At 38.4% G+C, this 13,663-nt stretch overlaps 1 protein-coding gene across 1 annotated transcript in view; it reads left to right on the plus strand.

Annotated features, from left to right (window-relative positions):
- Positions 1–5,029, plus strand: part of Slc9a2 (solute carrier family 9, subfamily A (NHE2, cation proton antiporter 2), member 2) — a 111,046-nt gene extending 106,017 nt beyond the window's left edge. The window contains exons 10-11 of the mRNA XM_013019740.1: positions 1,133–1,223; positions 2,656–5,029. Of these exons, the coding sequence (XP_012875194.1) occupies positions 1,133–1,223; positions 2,656–3,026 (462 nt within the window). The 3' untranslated portion in view covers positions 3,027–5,029. The remainder of the gene's footprint in view (positions 1–1,132; positions 1,224–2,655) is intronic.
- The last annotated feature ends 8,634 nt before the right edge of the window (positions 5,030–13,663 follow it).

Raw genomic sequence — 13,663 nt, forward strand, 5'->3', positions numbered from 1 at the left:
AAATGAAGCAGCCATATATCTCATATTAGTGGCATATGTTCTGAGAAATGCTTTGCCTTTACACATTCTAGAGTATGCTCATATAAACTGAGAATCTTGGCGTCAGTAGTTAATATGATCTTATAGTACCACTGTCTTGTCAATTGGTCAGTCAGTATGTACAGGACTGCATTTGAGGTTTCCAATGTGAGGAAGCAGAGGGCCGAGGACTTAAGATGGGTGGGCATACCCATGTGTTCTCTGGGACCTACAAGAAGCACAGAGCACCTGGGGACAGAGGTGTTTGGATGTCCCTTTCTTCGGTAGTCCAGTTGAACTGGACATTGTCAGTAGGTAAAATGAGACAATGACTTACTGATTTAGTGTGGCAAATACTATATCTTTTAAAAAATATTATACTAGATATTGAGTCCCCAAGGTGAAAATGACCCTTTATGAACAAGGGGATTTATCTGTGTATGTGAGTGTGTTTGTTTGTGTGTGTGTGTGAGAGAGAGGCAGAGACAGAGACAGAGACAAAGAGACAGAGACAAAGAGACAGAAACAGAGAGACAGAGAGGTGGGGGCACATGCCAGTACTTGTGCTTGAACTCAGGGCCTAGCACTCTTGCTAATCTTTTCCAGCTAAAAGGTGGCCATACCTGCACTTTCATATTTATCTGTTTTACATGTAAAATGTACAACAGGTTCCATTAAAAATTACATGTAAAACCTAAAGATAGAATATTATCACTAAATTTACATTGTTCTATTATTTTCAAGATTTATTCAAGTAAATAAAACTTCAATAGGTTACACTTGTTTCTAAAATGAGATTTTTTTAGTCAAGATTTCATATAGATTCTAAATCTAAGTGACAACTTAGAAAGTGGGTTTTTGCATCTTCTTTTTAATGAGCCCATTCATTTTAGCTTCCTTCGTACTATTCTCCAATAGGGTTTTGGAAAGGACTTAGTTATTTCAATTACAATTGTCATAGCATCTCAGAAAGTAGCCAGTACTCAGCACCCAGACAGTGCCCAGGCCCAGAGTTCAAGCCCCACATCCAACAACAACAACAAAAAATCAATTATTAATACACGATAAATGGCATTCACGCAATCTGAATAAGGTATTTTTTTTAATTTTACAGGCTTCTACTTCAACCTCCCGATATTTATCTTTACCCAAAAACACAAAGCTTCCAGAAAAGCTACAAAAGAAAAAGATTATTTCCAATGCAGGTAATGAATACACTTTGGGCAGAAAAAAATTATATGCATTTACTAGTGCTTATAAAATAGGTAAATTTTATTCTTCATTAAGGTTGAGTTTAAAACTTACAAATCTAAAATTTTAGTAGAGTGATCTTTTTGCATTGTGTTCATTGTACATGAAAAACAATCTGCTTAGTTTTCACAATGTTTCATTGACATAGCAAAAGCAGACATTGTTGCGATGGAGTGTTGAGCAGGTGAGTAGTTATAAGACTAATATGTGCAAAATGTATGATCTAGCAATAACTCTCATCTATTTTTATAGAGATAATCATATGTTTTACTTCTGGCTGTAATTACTAAAGCTTTTCCTAAAGATCTAATGTTTCAATATTTGATAATCTCCATGTAGTTGCCCAAACTACTTTCTCAGAGTTCCAGGAGAACTCTGTTAGAATGCCATGTTACTGAAATATGGGATATAACACTAAAGTTCCTTAAAAACAAGCATTTTGGCTCACACCTATAATCCTAACCACTAAGGAGGCTGAGATCTGAGGATCATGGTTCGAAGCCCTCCTGGGCAAGAAAGTCTGTGAAACTCTTATCTCCAGTTAACTGCCAAAAAGCTGGAAGTTGAATTGTGGCTTAATTTGTAGACTTCCAGGCCTTTAGTGAAAAAGCTAAGGGACAGCACTCAGGTGAAGTCCAGTACTGGTGTTCACATGCACCAAGTTCCTTTACATTCTCTCTTGCTCACTGAATTAACAAAGAGGAAAGTCTGAGGTTGGCTGATGATGATAGAGAGCAAGGTGTAAAATGAGAAGGGAATGCAGAGAAAGACAACACTGAATATTCATCATTGTGAATTGTATTGCAGCCGTGTGTTCCGAAGTGCATTCTCACTGGTCACAAATCTAAGTCCTCATGAATTTCAACTTCACTACTTATAAACACCTCTGCTTAAAAAGTGTGTGTGTTGGTGGAGAGGGGTGGCTACCACAGGAGACTGAACCCAGGAGCCACTTGAGCATTGCTCAATCTTTTTGCTTTACTTTGTTTTTAGACAGGGTTTCAGCTTTTGCCTGGACTGGCCTTGAACCATTAGGCCCCTGCCTCTCCCTCCTGAGCAGCTGGGGTTACAGGCGTGAGCTGCCATACCTAGCTCTAGTAGCTCCTTTTGAAGCTAGTTACCACCTGAGCAAATTGGGTGTTTCAGAGGATTAAATGTGCTCACGCATTACTGAATGTCTGGCAGACAACATACTCTTCAGACAGCACGAATTCACTCGTGTGGACATGAATGCTCTCGGAAGCACCCTGAGATGCCCACAGTTGCTCAGCCCCAGGAAGAGTTGCTTGGCCCACGGTGGCACTGGAGCCATTTCTAAGAACTCCTCTTTATTTACAAGGACACTTAGCCAGTTGTCCCACTGTTCTTCCTTTGCTCTTTTTATAGATGGAAACAGCAGTGACTCAGACCCAGACTCCGGGACCACTGTGCTCAATTTACAACCTCGGGGCAGGCGCTTTTTGCCAGAACAGTTCTCCAAGAAAGCTCCCCAGTCCTATAAAATGGAATGGAAGAATGAGGTGGACGTGGGTTCTGGCCGAGGGCAGCCCAGCATCCCCCCAGCACCCCATAGCAAAGAAGGGGGCACGCAGACGCCGGGGGTCCTGCGGGAGCCCCTTCTCTCCAAAGACCGGTTTGGTCGGGGGAGGGAAGATAGTTTGACTGAAGATGTCCCACCCAAGCCCCCACCCAGGCTGGTCCGGAGGGCATCAGAGCCTGGAAACAGGAAAGGCCGATTTGGGGGTGAGAAGCCTTAATGGAAAAGCCCAAAAGCAGACTCGGGCTGACTGACACAGCAGCCACTTTGGTCGGGCACCTTAGAACCTGATGTCACGGTGAACTTCACTTAAAACCCTATCTAAATACTTTCATTGGGGGAAGTAAAGCCAAGCCATTGAATCACGGGATAAATGTGGATCCCACGAAGAGGAAAATCAAAAAGGAAATCCTACAAACATGTCTTGTGTCTCTCTTTCCTAGCAATTGTATTCTTTGCAGGCTTGAAGAAAAAAAAATAAGTGTGCCTTTAATGAACTTGAATGACAGAACTTGAAATTTTTAAAGACAACTTTGTTGGTGAAAATTTTAATATATTACCTTGATGCCTCAAATTTTATTTATGAAAAAAATTGTGTATCTCTTTACTGTTCAGTTTTTAAGTGGATGGGATTAAGAGTTCTGAGAACATCTTTCCAAAGGGTGATGCTCAAGTTCTAACATGTAGATCCTAAACTAAGGGTTGGGTTCTTTGTCCTGACTGGATTGACCAGTTGGTAAAGGGAAAACAACTTCAAATAGAGTGATCCTCTTACACATAGTAGGAACCCAGTAAGAATGGCCACAAGCAGAGGAACAGGACTGACCACAGAACATAGACTAGAAGTGCCTTTATGAAATAACAGGTGAGTTGATTATTTGATCCTTAATTTGAGGGTGACAGATAAGCCCCATTTCCCCTTCTTTATAGATAGTGCAAACAAAAAGGCTGTCCATGGCTGCTTTTTCAAGTCCCACCCATGAGGCCTTTGTGGCCAATGAGGAGAGAGGCCAGCACCTGCTTCTACTTTGGAGATTTTCTACGGTGCAATGCTGAGAGAAAGGGGCAGGCCATGCCCATCTATGGCCACCTGCTTTAATAGAATTCTTTATCTGTAAAACATTCTAGAACTTTTTTGTCCAAGGCAGAGGTCCCAAAAGCAGACCCACAATAGTTTATATAAACAGTATTAAAAATAAAGTTGGTGAGATTTCAGCCTTGGACTTTTGCTCAGGAAGCACTTTGGATAGTGGGAGTACTGTATTTTGCACTAATCAGTAATGTAGTGATTCAAATTCACCTTCTAAAATCAGGTTCTACTTATGGGATTACCTCTCAGCAGTATAGCAGAAAGAAAAGAAGTGGGACATAATTATTAAAGATTCATATTTAAATCTGTCTCTTAAATTGTAGATTTTATTGACTTTTTTTCTGAATATTCCCTCTTTAAAAATTGATGGAACAAGATTCTGTATTTTTGGATTTAGAGTTAGTGGTTCACTGCTTTCAGCTTGGAAACGTTTCGCCATCAGCAAAGATTGAAAGTGGTATTGCTGAGGAAAACACATATAAATTAGGCAAAAGACAGTCCTCAGCCAGTCCACCAGCACATCCGCCAGTCCCATCAATCTCCTTTCTTTTTCTAATATTCTAGTGTCTTGGAATACTTCCCCACAGCCTTGTTAAGGAAGAATGGACAAGATACAAGTTCATACAGATAGTTTATTTCCTGGCAATCCTTGATGGATGGAAAGTAGTGTACAACACAATTGGAAAACTACAAGCTCTGTGCCAAAAACTTCAATTTAAATGAAAACATTATATATATATGCATATACATATATAAAATAAAATTGATGTAGACATTTATCATAGAAATATAATTCATCCAACAGATGTGATCTGAAGGTTGAAGAATGTCATTAGGATGTATTTATTTATGGCACCTGAAAAGGAAGTCTAATTAATTTAAAAATAAATCTCTTGGGTTTCTATATTAATAAATCTTGGGCCTGAAGGAGAAAACCAGGAAATTTTAGTAGAATTTCTTGCTAAGCAGGTTACAACAAATTGTACTTTCCCTTAAGTGAAAAGTCACATAGAAAATTTGAAGAGTGTATAAATTTCTGGAAAGGAAAACCTAAGTCAACTTATTATCAACCCTAAGTTTTCTTACTTTTTTGGAAGCAACAGTAATAAAAATAAATTTGAATTTATCCTCTTCTTCTCTATACTTCCTTATTTTGGTAATTATTGAGTTTTAGTTACTAAGGAAAAAAAAACACATTAGAGGCGAAACTTGCCAATACAATAATATAAGAAAATTCTGTAATTTAGAAAGAGGCCTAGTCTTTTGTCAATGACTAATTTCATTCATTTCCCTCATACCTGTGGAATTTGGATAGTTCTTTTTACTGTAACTGCCTATTAGTGAGGAATCAATGAATCATATATACAATGCATGAGTGACATTGGGGAGAATTACATCAAAAACAAATGACATGCTGAGCGCTGGTGGCTCACGCCTGTAATCCTAGCTACTCAGGAGGCTGAGATCTGAGGCTAGCGGTTCAAAGCCAGCCCGGGCAGAAAGTCCGTGAGACTCTTTATCTCCAATAAACCACTAGAAAACCAGAAGTGGCGCTGTGGCTCAAGTGGTAGAGCGCTTGGTTGAGCTGAAGAGCACAGGGACAGCGCCCAGGCCCAGAATTCCAGCTCCAGGACTGACAAGAAAGAAAAAGAAAAAAAAAGAAAAAGAAAAGAAAAATGACAAATCTATACCCAAATCCAATAATTTTCAGTGTGCATTTTGTTTACTTACACCCACAATTTCTGGGATGAAATTTCATTCAGCTTTTTCTAAGCTTCTTAGTGGAGGGTGTTCTATTTTAATGGAATTCAGGATGTTCATAAGTATATGGAAGTGGATTATCACATCTCAGCCCAATTTACCTTTGTTGCATTGTCTACAAATGGTATTTATGTTAACACTAGTCCCTTAGGATTGATTATGAGAAGGTAGAAGTTTTGCCAATTCAAAGTACACACTGGACTTTATTATTTAAAAGATCATTTTGTCCAAATGAAGTCCCCATTGGTATCATCTGCTGAGGTCTGAACCCTATCAAGATGTAGATTCCACATCCCCTAGGGATAGCAAAACCTGCTGCTGTTCAAACTTCTTACATAAAACAACATAATGTCTACACATCATCTATACAATCCTCCCATATAAATAACAGCAATCCAGATGAGTTATAATACCTATGCTATGTAAATGTTATTTCAATACTAACTATTGTTCAGGAAAAAAAGACAAAAGAGTCTAGAGAGATGCATTCTTTGAGATACCTGTCACATCAGGTTGACTGGTTCTGTGGATACAGAATCTGAAAATATAAAGGGTGGGCTGTACACAGCCATGGCTGACTTGAAACAAGAAAGCTTATGACTCAAAACAGACTGATAAAGAGATCACTGTAAGAATGTATGGGCAAAACACCCATTTGGGTAGCTTTAGTAGTGTTGTGTTGGTATGTAACTTTTTTTAAAACCTCTTGTTTTCCTCTAATTTCTTTAAATTTTCCAATAAATTCTATTTTCTACCTCCAAGGATGGTCAATCAATTGTGGCCCAGATCTCTTAGGTACACAACCTGGTATGAGTTTTATTGTGTATAGTGTTAACCTACGTACAGTTTACTATCATATTTTCAGTCTAGACAGCAAAAGGATCACCTTTACCAGTTCAGAACCTATTTCAAGAATATTGAGTGAACCTGGTGCCGGTGGCTCATGCCTGTAATCCTAGCTACTCAGGAGGCTGAGATCTGAGGATCACGGTTCAAAGCCAGCCCAGGCAGCAAAGTCCGTGAGACTCTTATCTCCAGCAAACCAGTAGAAAACCGGAAGTGGCATCGTGGCTCAGTGCCCAGGCCCAGAGTTCAACCCCCACAACCACCCCTCCCCCAAAAAAGAACATAGAGCGAATCACAGAGATTCTCTGGGACTCTGTATATCTTCACACTGCAAGGTGTGAAACTGTTATTTCATGGGATACCTGGTACGTGGTATGCCAGATGCAGCAGTGGTGTTTTCTCTGGTTCTTCACTTGGGTGACAAAATACAATGAATCGAATATTCAAATGTTTTCCTCTTTATTTCAATAAATCCTGTTGCATTACAAGTATAACTGGAAACCATTTTCATGAGGCTCTTTGTATCTAGTTATGGATAACTCTCCTTGCCAAACAGGAAAACATTCTATGCATACTTTTATATGTATACATTGATAAAAGAAATGGAAATTTTTCCTGTTTCTACTTAACAAAGTTTAAATATACATCACTTGTAAACAATTGCTAGAGGGGAACTAATGGTAACTGTGTTTTCTTACAGGAAACAAATTAAAATGGAGCTTTTCTGGGGAAAATAGTCTTCAAAAACTTGAAATCTGAGAAAGTGCTTTGAAGTACAATGATTCATTGTAGCTATAATCTTTTAATTCTATTAGTGTCAAATATATTTATCTCAAATGAGGCTAGCAAACACCATAGCTATGTAACGGCACTTGATTAGCAAAACAAGCTACTGATCATTACTTTTTCTATGAAACTTGAGTCTTGTAAAGGGTTCTATTATGATGTGCGCTCTAAAATATTAATGTCCCAAAGCAGTCCAAAAAGAGTTAATGACAATTGTTATCTCACCAAATGACTTTTATATTATGTAGTGCTATGAATGAACCCACCAAATTTTAGGTTTTTACTAGTACATGTGAAAACCTGTATTCATAATACATGTTTACTAATAGTCATGTACATGTATTTGCTACCGCCATTGCCTTTCTTTACTGCTGGGCTTCTGTACATTACATATTAAGCCTTTTTCTTAGGAGAAAATGGAAATTTTGTTTTCAAAATGACTGCATTTTCAGGCTGTTAAAACCATGTTACATTAATTCAAAACTATTCATCAAAATGTATTTATTTAAACTGTATTTTTACAAACACGTGGCAAAAGAAACATTTATAAATATCTATTCTGAATAGGTATTATGAAAAACAAAGTAACAGCTCCATCTGCCTCTCTCCATGAATATATCAAATTCCCATAAAATTCTTCTTCAAAAACTAAATATTCAATTATGAGTGAAAGTCACCTTTTGGAATTTTGTATTATTCATTCCAAAGAGGATCTAATGAAAGCACACTGAACAAATCATTTTTCCTTGTCAATGATGTCACAGAGTGTCTGCCATAAGCTTGATTCTGTGATACCTAGGCCTGTGCTCTGGACTCCTAGAACAGACTACTAAGTACACAAGTGAATATGTGGCATTAGGAGAAAGGAATGCATTCTCAGCAACATACATTCAAGTTTCTACAAAAAAGCTCATTAAAATTCCTGCAGCCTAAATAAACAAACAGCAGGAACATAACTATTGGTGTTCATTTGGTTTTCTATAAATTTCAGATCAGTATGTTTTTAGGATGCTTTTTAAATTGAAGTTCCATTTGTACTTGTAATCCCCTGGCCTGTGTATTGTGGTACCATGAAGTGTAATATTTTCCATGTTTATAGATCAAAATTATTTATTTAGAAGAGAATGAGATATGAAATTCAGATTCATTACAATGAAACCTGATTTATTAGATGTCCTATTATAAATTTTAAGAATTTGTATTCAAAAATTGTATGTCAAGCATGTAATATGTCCACAGTAGTATCTAAAAAATGGTTCTGTAAAGTCACTCATAAGAATAAAAAGAAAAATAGTCCCATGAGAGCCAGATCGTAGTCATCAACAGAAGACATTGGCCACACTGGGTTAATTTTAGGTATTTCACATGGTTTTAATTTCATTAAGCCAGCTCAGGACAGGTGTAGGTAAGAAAGCTGGCTATTGAGTCTCAAGAACTTAACATGGAATATGGAAGTTCTCTTTTCAGTTGCAATTTCACTTTGCATAATTTCAGCTACTTCTGAGATTCGAAAATACTACATGGAAAAATATCAGACATAGACAATTCATGCGTTTAACATGTACAGCATTCTAGGTGGAGTGGTGAAACCTCCCACCATCCCAGTCTGTGCCCCTCAAAATGAGAGGCACAGATTCATCCAGTGTGTCCATAGTGACTCTGCTACCCATCTGCTAGGGACTTCAGAGTCATCTTGGCTATCAGATCAATTGCCAGAGTACTGAAGTGCCTGGTCTCAAGTAACCCTTATTTAACAAGGGTGCAATGGCACAAGACAATGGATGATGAAAATTCTGACATGTTGAAGGGCACCTGTAAAGTGCTTCTTGTGATAGTGGCTGGACATGTTTTGCAGGAAGAATTTTTATCAAGATGTTAGTATTACTACCAGTGAATGAGATGTTCCAGATGTCCTTGGTTATTGGGTTCAGTGCTTAAGAACACCGCCCCAGGTCTAGCAAAGAGATCCATAAAGAGTAGGAACACAATAATGAGCGATTTATAGAAAAGGTAAAGTACACCTGGAGGCAGACACGAGGTGGGCAATTGAGTCCACTATGTGAACAGGAACAGTACACCCCTCCAGCAGGTAGGAGAGCAGTTAGAGAAGTTCAAATGAATGTGGAAGCTGTCTTACAGGCTCAGAGGTTGTTTCCAATAGTGTGGGGTGACTGAGTGGAATTAAACTAAGGCCTTCCCCTGTAGCCCGCTCCATGTGGTTTAGGTACTGCACAATGTCTGCCCAGATGTTTGGGAAAGTTTACACCTGCACATTTGATCTTTATTATCCTCCCCAATTTAACCTTGAGTTGGGGAGTGGGATCTATGAGGGAGTAACCATCTTAATCATTGGCCCAGGGTGTGGACCATCTGGATGTTTAAAATGAAGTTTGACAGCTCAGAGCATTTCTTGTTCCTGCTCATGCCTACGGATCTTCCTATGTTAACAGTATAGTTTAAATCGGGACTAAGGAAAACACAATTCTCTGTTCAAACTTGATCCTTTCAGCTCACTTTTATGCTACAAAAATTACTAGTTAGTCAGATGCTGGTGGCTCATGCCTGGTGATCCTAGCTATTAAAGAGACTGAGATGTGGGGATTGTGGTTCAAAGCCAGCCTGGGTAGGAAAGTCCAAAAGACTCTTTATATCCAATTAATCATCAAAAAGCTGGAAGTGAAGCTGTGTCTCAAGTGATAGAAAGAGGTAGTCTTGAGTAAAATACCTCGGGACCAGCACCCAGGCCTTCAGTTCAAGCCCCAGGACCAGCACACAAAAATCTCTGATTTCTTACCAAGTATAGCTTCAGAAAAGCAGAACGTTTTATTATTGTCTTCATAGAAAGCTATTAGAAAATGTTCAATGAGTTTAAATTTTCTGTGAATAGGAAGCAATATAGTTTAAAATATAGTAATATTATTCAGAGTAGCTTTGAATCTGTGTAAGAAAGTTCTACTATGATGTTATCTCAAAATCATTCTATTTACTAGCTATCCATATAAATTTCAGATTATGTACTTATTTGATATTACCTTATAATGGGTATAAAAGCAAAATGATTCTTACTATTGATCTGTGCTTTAGCTTACATGGTTGTTAAGCATGCAGAATTAAATATGTATCAGGATACAAAAATGACTTAAAAATTTATTCAAATTGCTAGTTATACCTTTATTACTGAGAAAAAATTAGCATGCAACTTGGCAAGTTCTTCAGAAAAAAAAACAATAGGGAAGAATAAAATGTTGCTTTCTTTTTTCAGATTGTCACCATTTCAGTAAGAGCTGTGTCATTTTCAACCTTGGGGTATTCTGGAGTCATCTGTTTTAGAGACTGTTGAACAGTTATAGTGAAGTTAGCTATTGCCAGGATGCGATGTAAAGAACTACCCCAGTGGCTTTACCATGTACTCCAAATAAGCAGTGGGTCTCATATTCCAGCTGCCCAGCCACCTCCAGCATGCACAGCCCTCACCATCTCACATCCTGTAGGTTTCCGAATATCTCACACAAGTGTCCTCAGGAAGACACAGTACTCTGAGAGCTTCTCCAGAGACTGAGCGAGCTATGATCACCACCCACTCATGTTCTCTGCAGGTTAATAAGGGGCAGGGCAAAGGACACTGGACACTCATCAGACCTACTGGTGTCACCACAGCCCCTCCCAAAATCAAGGGAAAGCTTCCTCCTCTTCCCTTTCTGCTATTACTCATCCCTGCGTCCAACTTGTTTCCCAGGGCTCCCATGAATGGATCAAAGTCCAGACTGCTTATCCTTCCACCTCTAAATCCTCATTGCTGCAGCTGGAGGGTCTTCACATAACATGCATTTTCATTTTTCCCCTTAGCCTATTATGATCTCAGTCCCGAGCATGGTGAATGAACCCCTTCTGAAGGTAACCCAGTGATTGTCTACAGTGTGTGTACACAAACACCTAGGGCCCATGCTTCTGGTTCCTGAGCTCTTGGGCTTACAGGGTAGAGAACCAATGAATTCCAAGCTCCTTTAGTGTAACCCTTGCACACTTTATTGTCCAGGTCATCTAGCCTAGGTCTGGAGCCTTGCAGTGAGTCATTCCCATGGCCAGACACACCCTGTTGCCAGACTTTTACTCATCTTTTGGATGTCAGAACAAAGGATCCCTTTCTGCTCTGGGAAAAGCCATGTGTTTGAAACCTTGAACTCCCTGCTCTGTGCCACAGCACTTACAAACCATTCTGCTCAGCACTGTCACATGAAGGGTGATGCTGTTGGAAAGGATTGCTTTCACTTTCCTAAACATACTAAGCAAGCTAAGTTATATGAAGGTGTTTTTGACTAATATGACAGTTTCATGTAGCTCACCTTTGGAAAGGGTTATGGAAGTGACCCGAGTGAATTTAAAGAACAAAACAACACAGATATTAATAGAGCAGATTTAATTTCCCTGAGATCATTTATTCCACAGACAAAATAAATACCATTCATTAGGCTAGCAGTTCTCAAACTTTATGGCACCAGCAAATCAGCTATTCATCTTATTTAAATGGTCCTTAGCAGGCCTGTGCAGGCAAAGGCTTAAATGTCTGCACACATAACCAGCTCCCAGGCAATGTTGAAATTGCCAGTCCCTGGACCACCATGTGGCCAGTCAGAACTTAGTCATGTAGGAAGAAATGTAAAAAGATCTTCTTACATCACTAGTACATTATAACAAAAATGCTTCCTGAGTCTATATACTAAGATCTTTGGTTTTCCATATTTTTATATCTTATTAATAATAAATCCTCAGGTTTATAAGATTCATGTAACTTAAAACATAAAGAGCAATGATTTTAAAAATATAAGAAGGGTTGTTTAAGAACTTTTCAGAAAATCACACATTTCTGAGTGTGAAGGAAAGAGCACCTTTGGAGAAACTATTCTGAAATTTTACTCCAGTGCATGAATCTTTGATTATTTGCCATCCTTGACAGGCTAATTTCCCTGACATTCAGTGTTCCTTAAAAACAAGGTCATTTCACTTTTTTTTATCTTCAGAAGCACTTCACAATGAGTACAAGTTCCCAAATATAATTTGTACTGAAAATGTAATTATCTTTCTTGCCACCAAAGAGGAAAAAGGATGATCTCCTAAAACATATATACAAACTCAGCTGGCTCTCTAACATTTGAGCCATACCTTCAGCCTGGCTTTTTGCTGGTTATTTTGAGAATAGAGATTTTTTGGACTTTTCTGTTTAGATTGGCTTTGAACCATGATCCTGCAGATATCAGCCTACCAAATAGGTAAGATTATAGGTATGAGCCACTGCTGCCTAGTTAAAACACACTTTCACTTGCTACAACTATCTGAGTTGATCCTACAACATTCAAAACTTTGGAGATAGTTCTTCTGATTTATAAAAAATAATTCAAGTTATGACAAATTAATGCACAAAAACATCATTTATGATTCTGTGTGTTCAGCTGAAAAAATAATATTCTAGTGGACTAAATAAAAGTTAGAGGGAATGTAAGGAAAAGAGAGGACCTTAAGTAAGGTTTTATTAGCAATCAAAGTACTTGCATGTATAGGAGGTTTCCCAGGTCTTGAATCCCTATGAGCCCATGTATAGGAGGTTTCCCAGGTCTTGAATCCCTATGAGCCCGTGTAACCTTTCTACTGGGCCTCTCCCATGGGTCCTATTAGACAGTTTAGCAAGGAGTAAGAGGCATACCAAAACTCTTCCCCCACCATCCAAGATGATCTTCCTCATAAACAAAATTAAAATGAAAAAGATCAAAAAACTCTGTAGACTCAAGTCCTTCTATAATGGCTTCTCACTTGGCCCTTGTTCTGCTAAAAGTATTTAACTTAAAAATATTTCTGGACCTTGCATCATCAGAGATTATGGGCACTAGAACCACAGAATGCCAGACTTTTGGTTTCACAGCGAGCAGTGTTATGTCTTAACTGCAGAGGGAGCAGTTTGCAAGAAGATAGGCATCAGGCCCAAGAATGATCCCAAGAACCAAGAAAGAGTAACAAATTATGATTGAACATATGATTGTAACAGACAAATTCAGCTACTAATTAATAAAACTAGCCAAGCCTCTGGCTTTTATTTCCATCAAAATTACTAAATCTTGAAGTCTCTACTACTAAGTCTCTCTGGTACTTAAAACACCAGATTCGTTGGCCAGTGAATCACTGGCAGGGGACAGTGAGGCTGGTGTCTGATTTTTTTTTTTCACCAGCTCTGAGAAAGCTCCAGGCTGGTTTTAATAAATCAGCTTCATCAATCTCTAGGATTCTGACACGAGAATCCCTTTTCCCTTAGTTTTATGGGTTTAGCCATAAAAAAAAAATCAGCACATGATTGTACGCTATGCTATTATTTTAAACAACATTTT

This window comes from Dipodomys ordii, unplaced genomic scaffold, assembly GCF_000151885.1.
Source record: "Dipodomys ordii isolate 6190 unplaced genomic scaffold, Dord_2.0 Scaffold47, whole genome shotgun sequence".
NCBI classification, from domain to species: Eukaryota; Metazoa; Chordata; class Mammalia; order Rodentia; family Heteromyidae; genus Dipodomys; species Dipodomys ordii.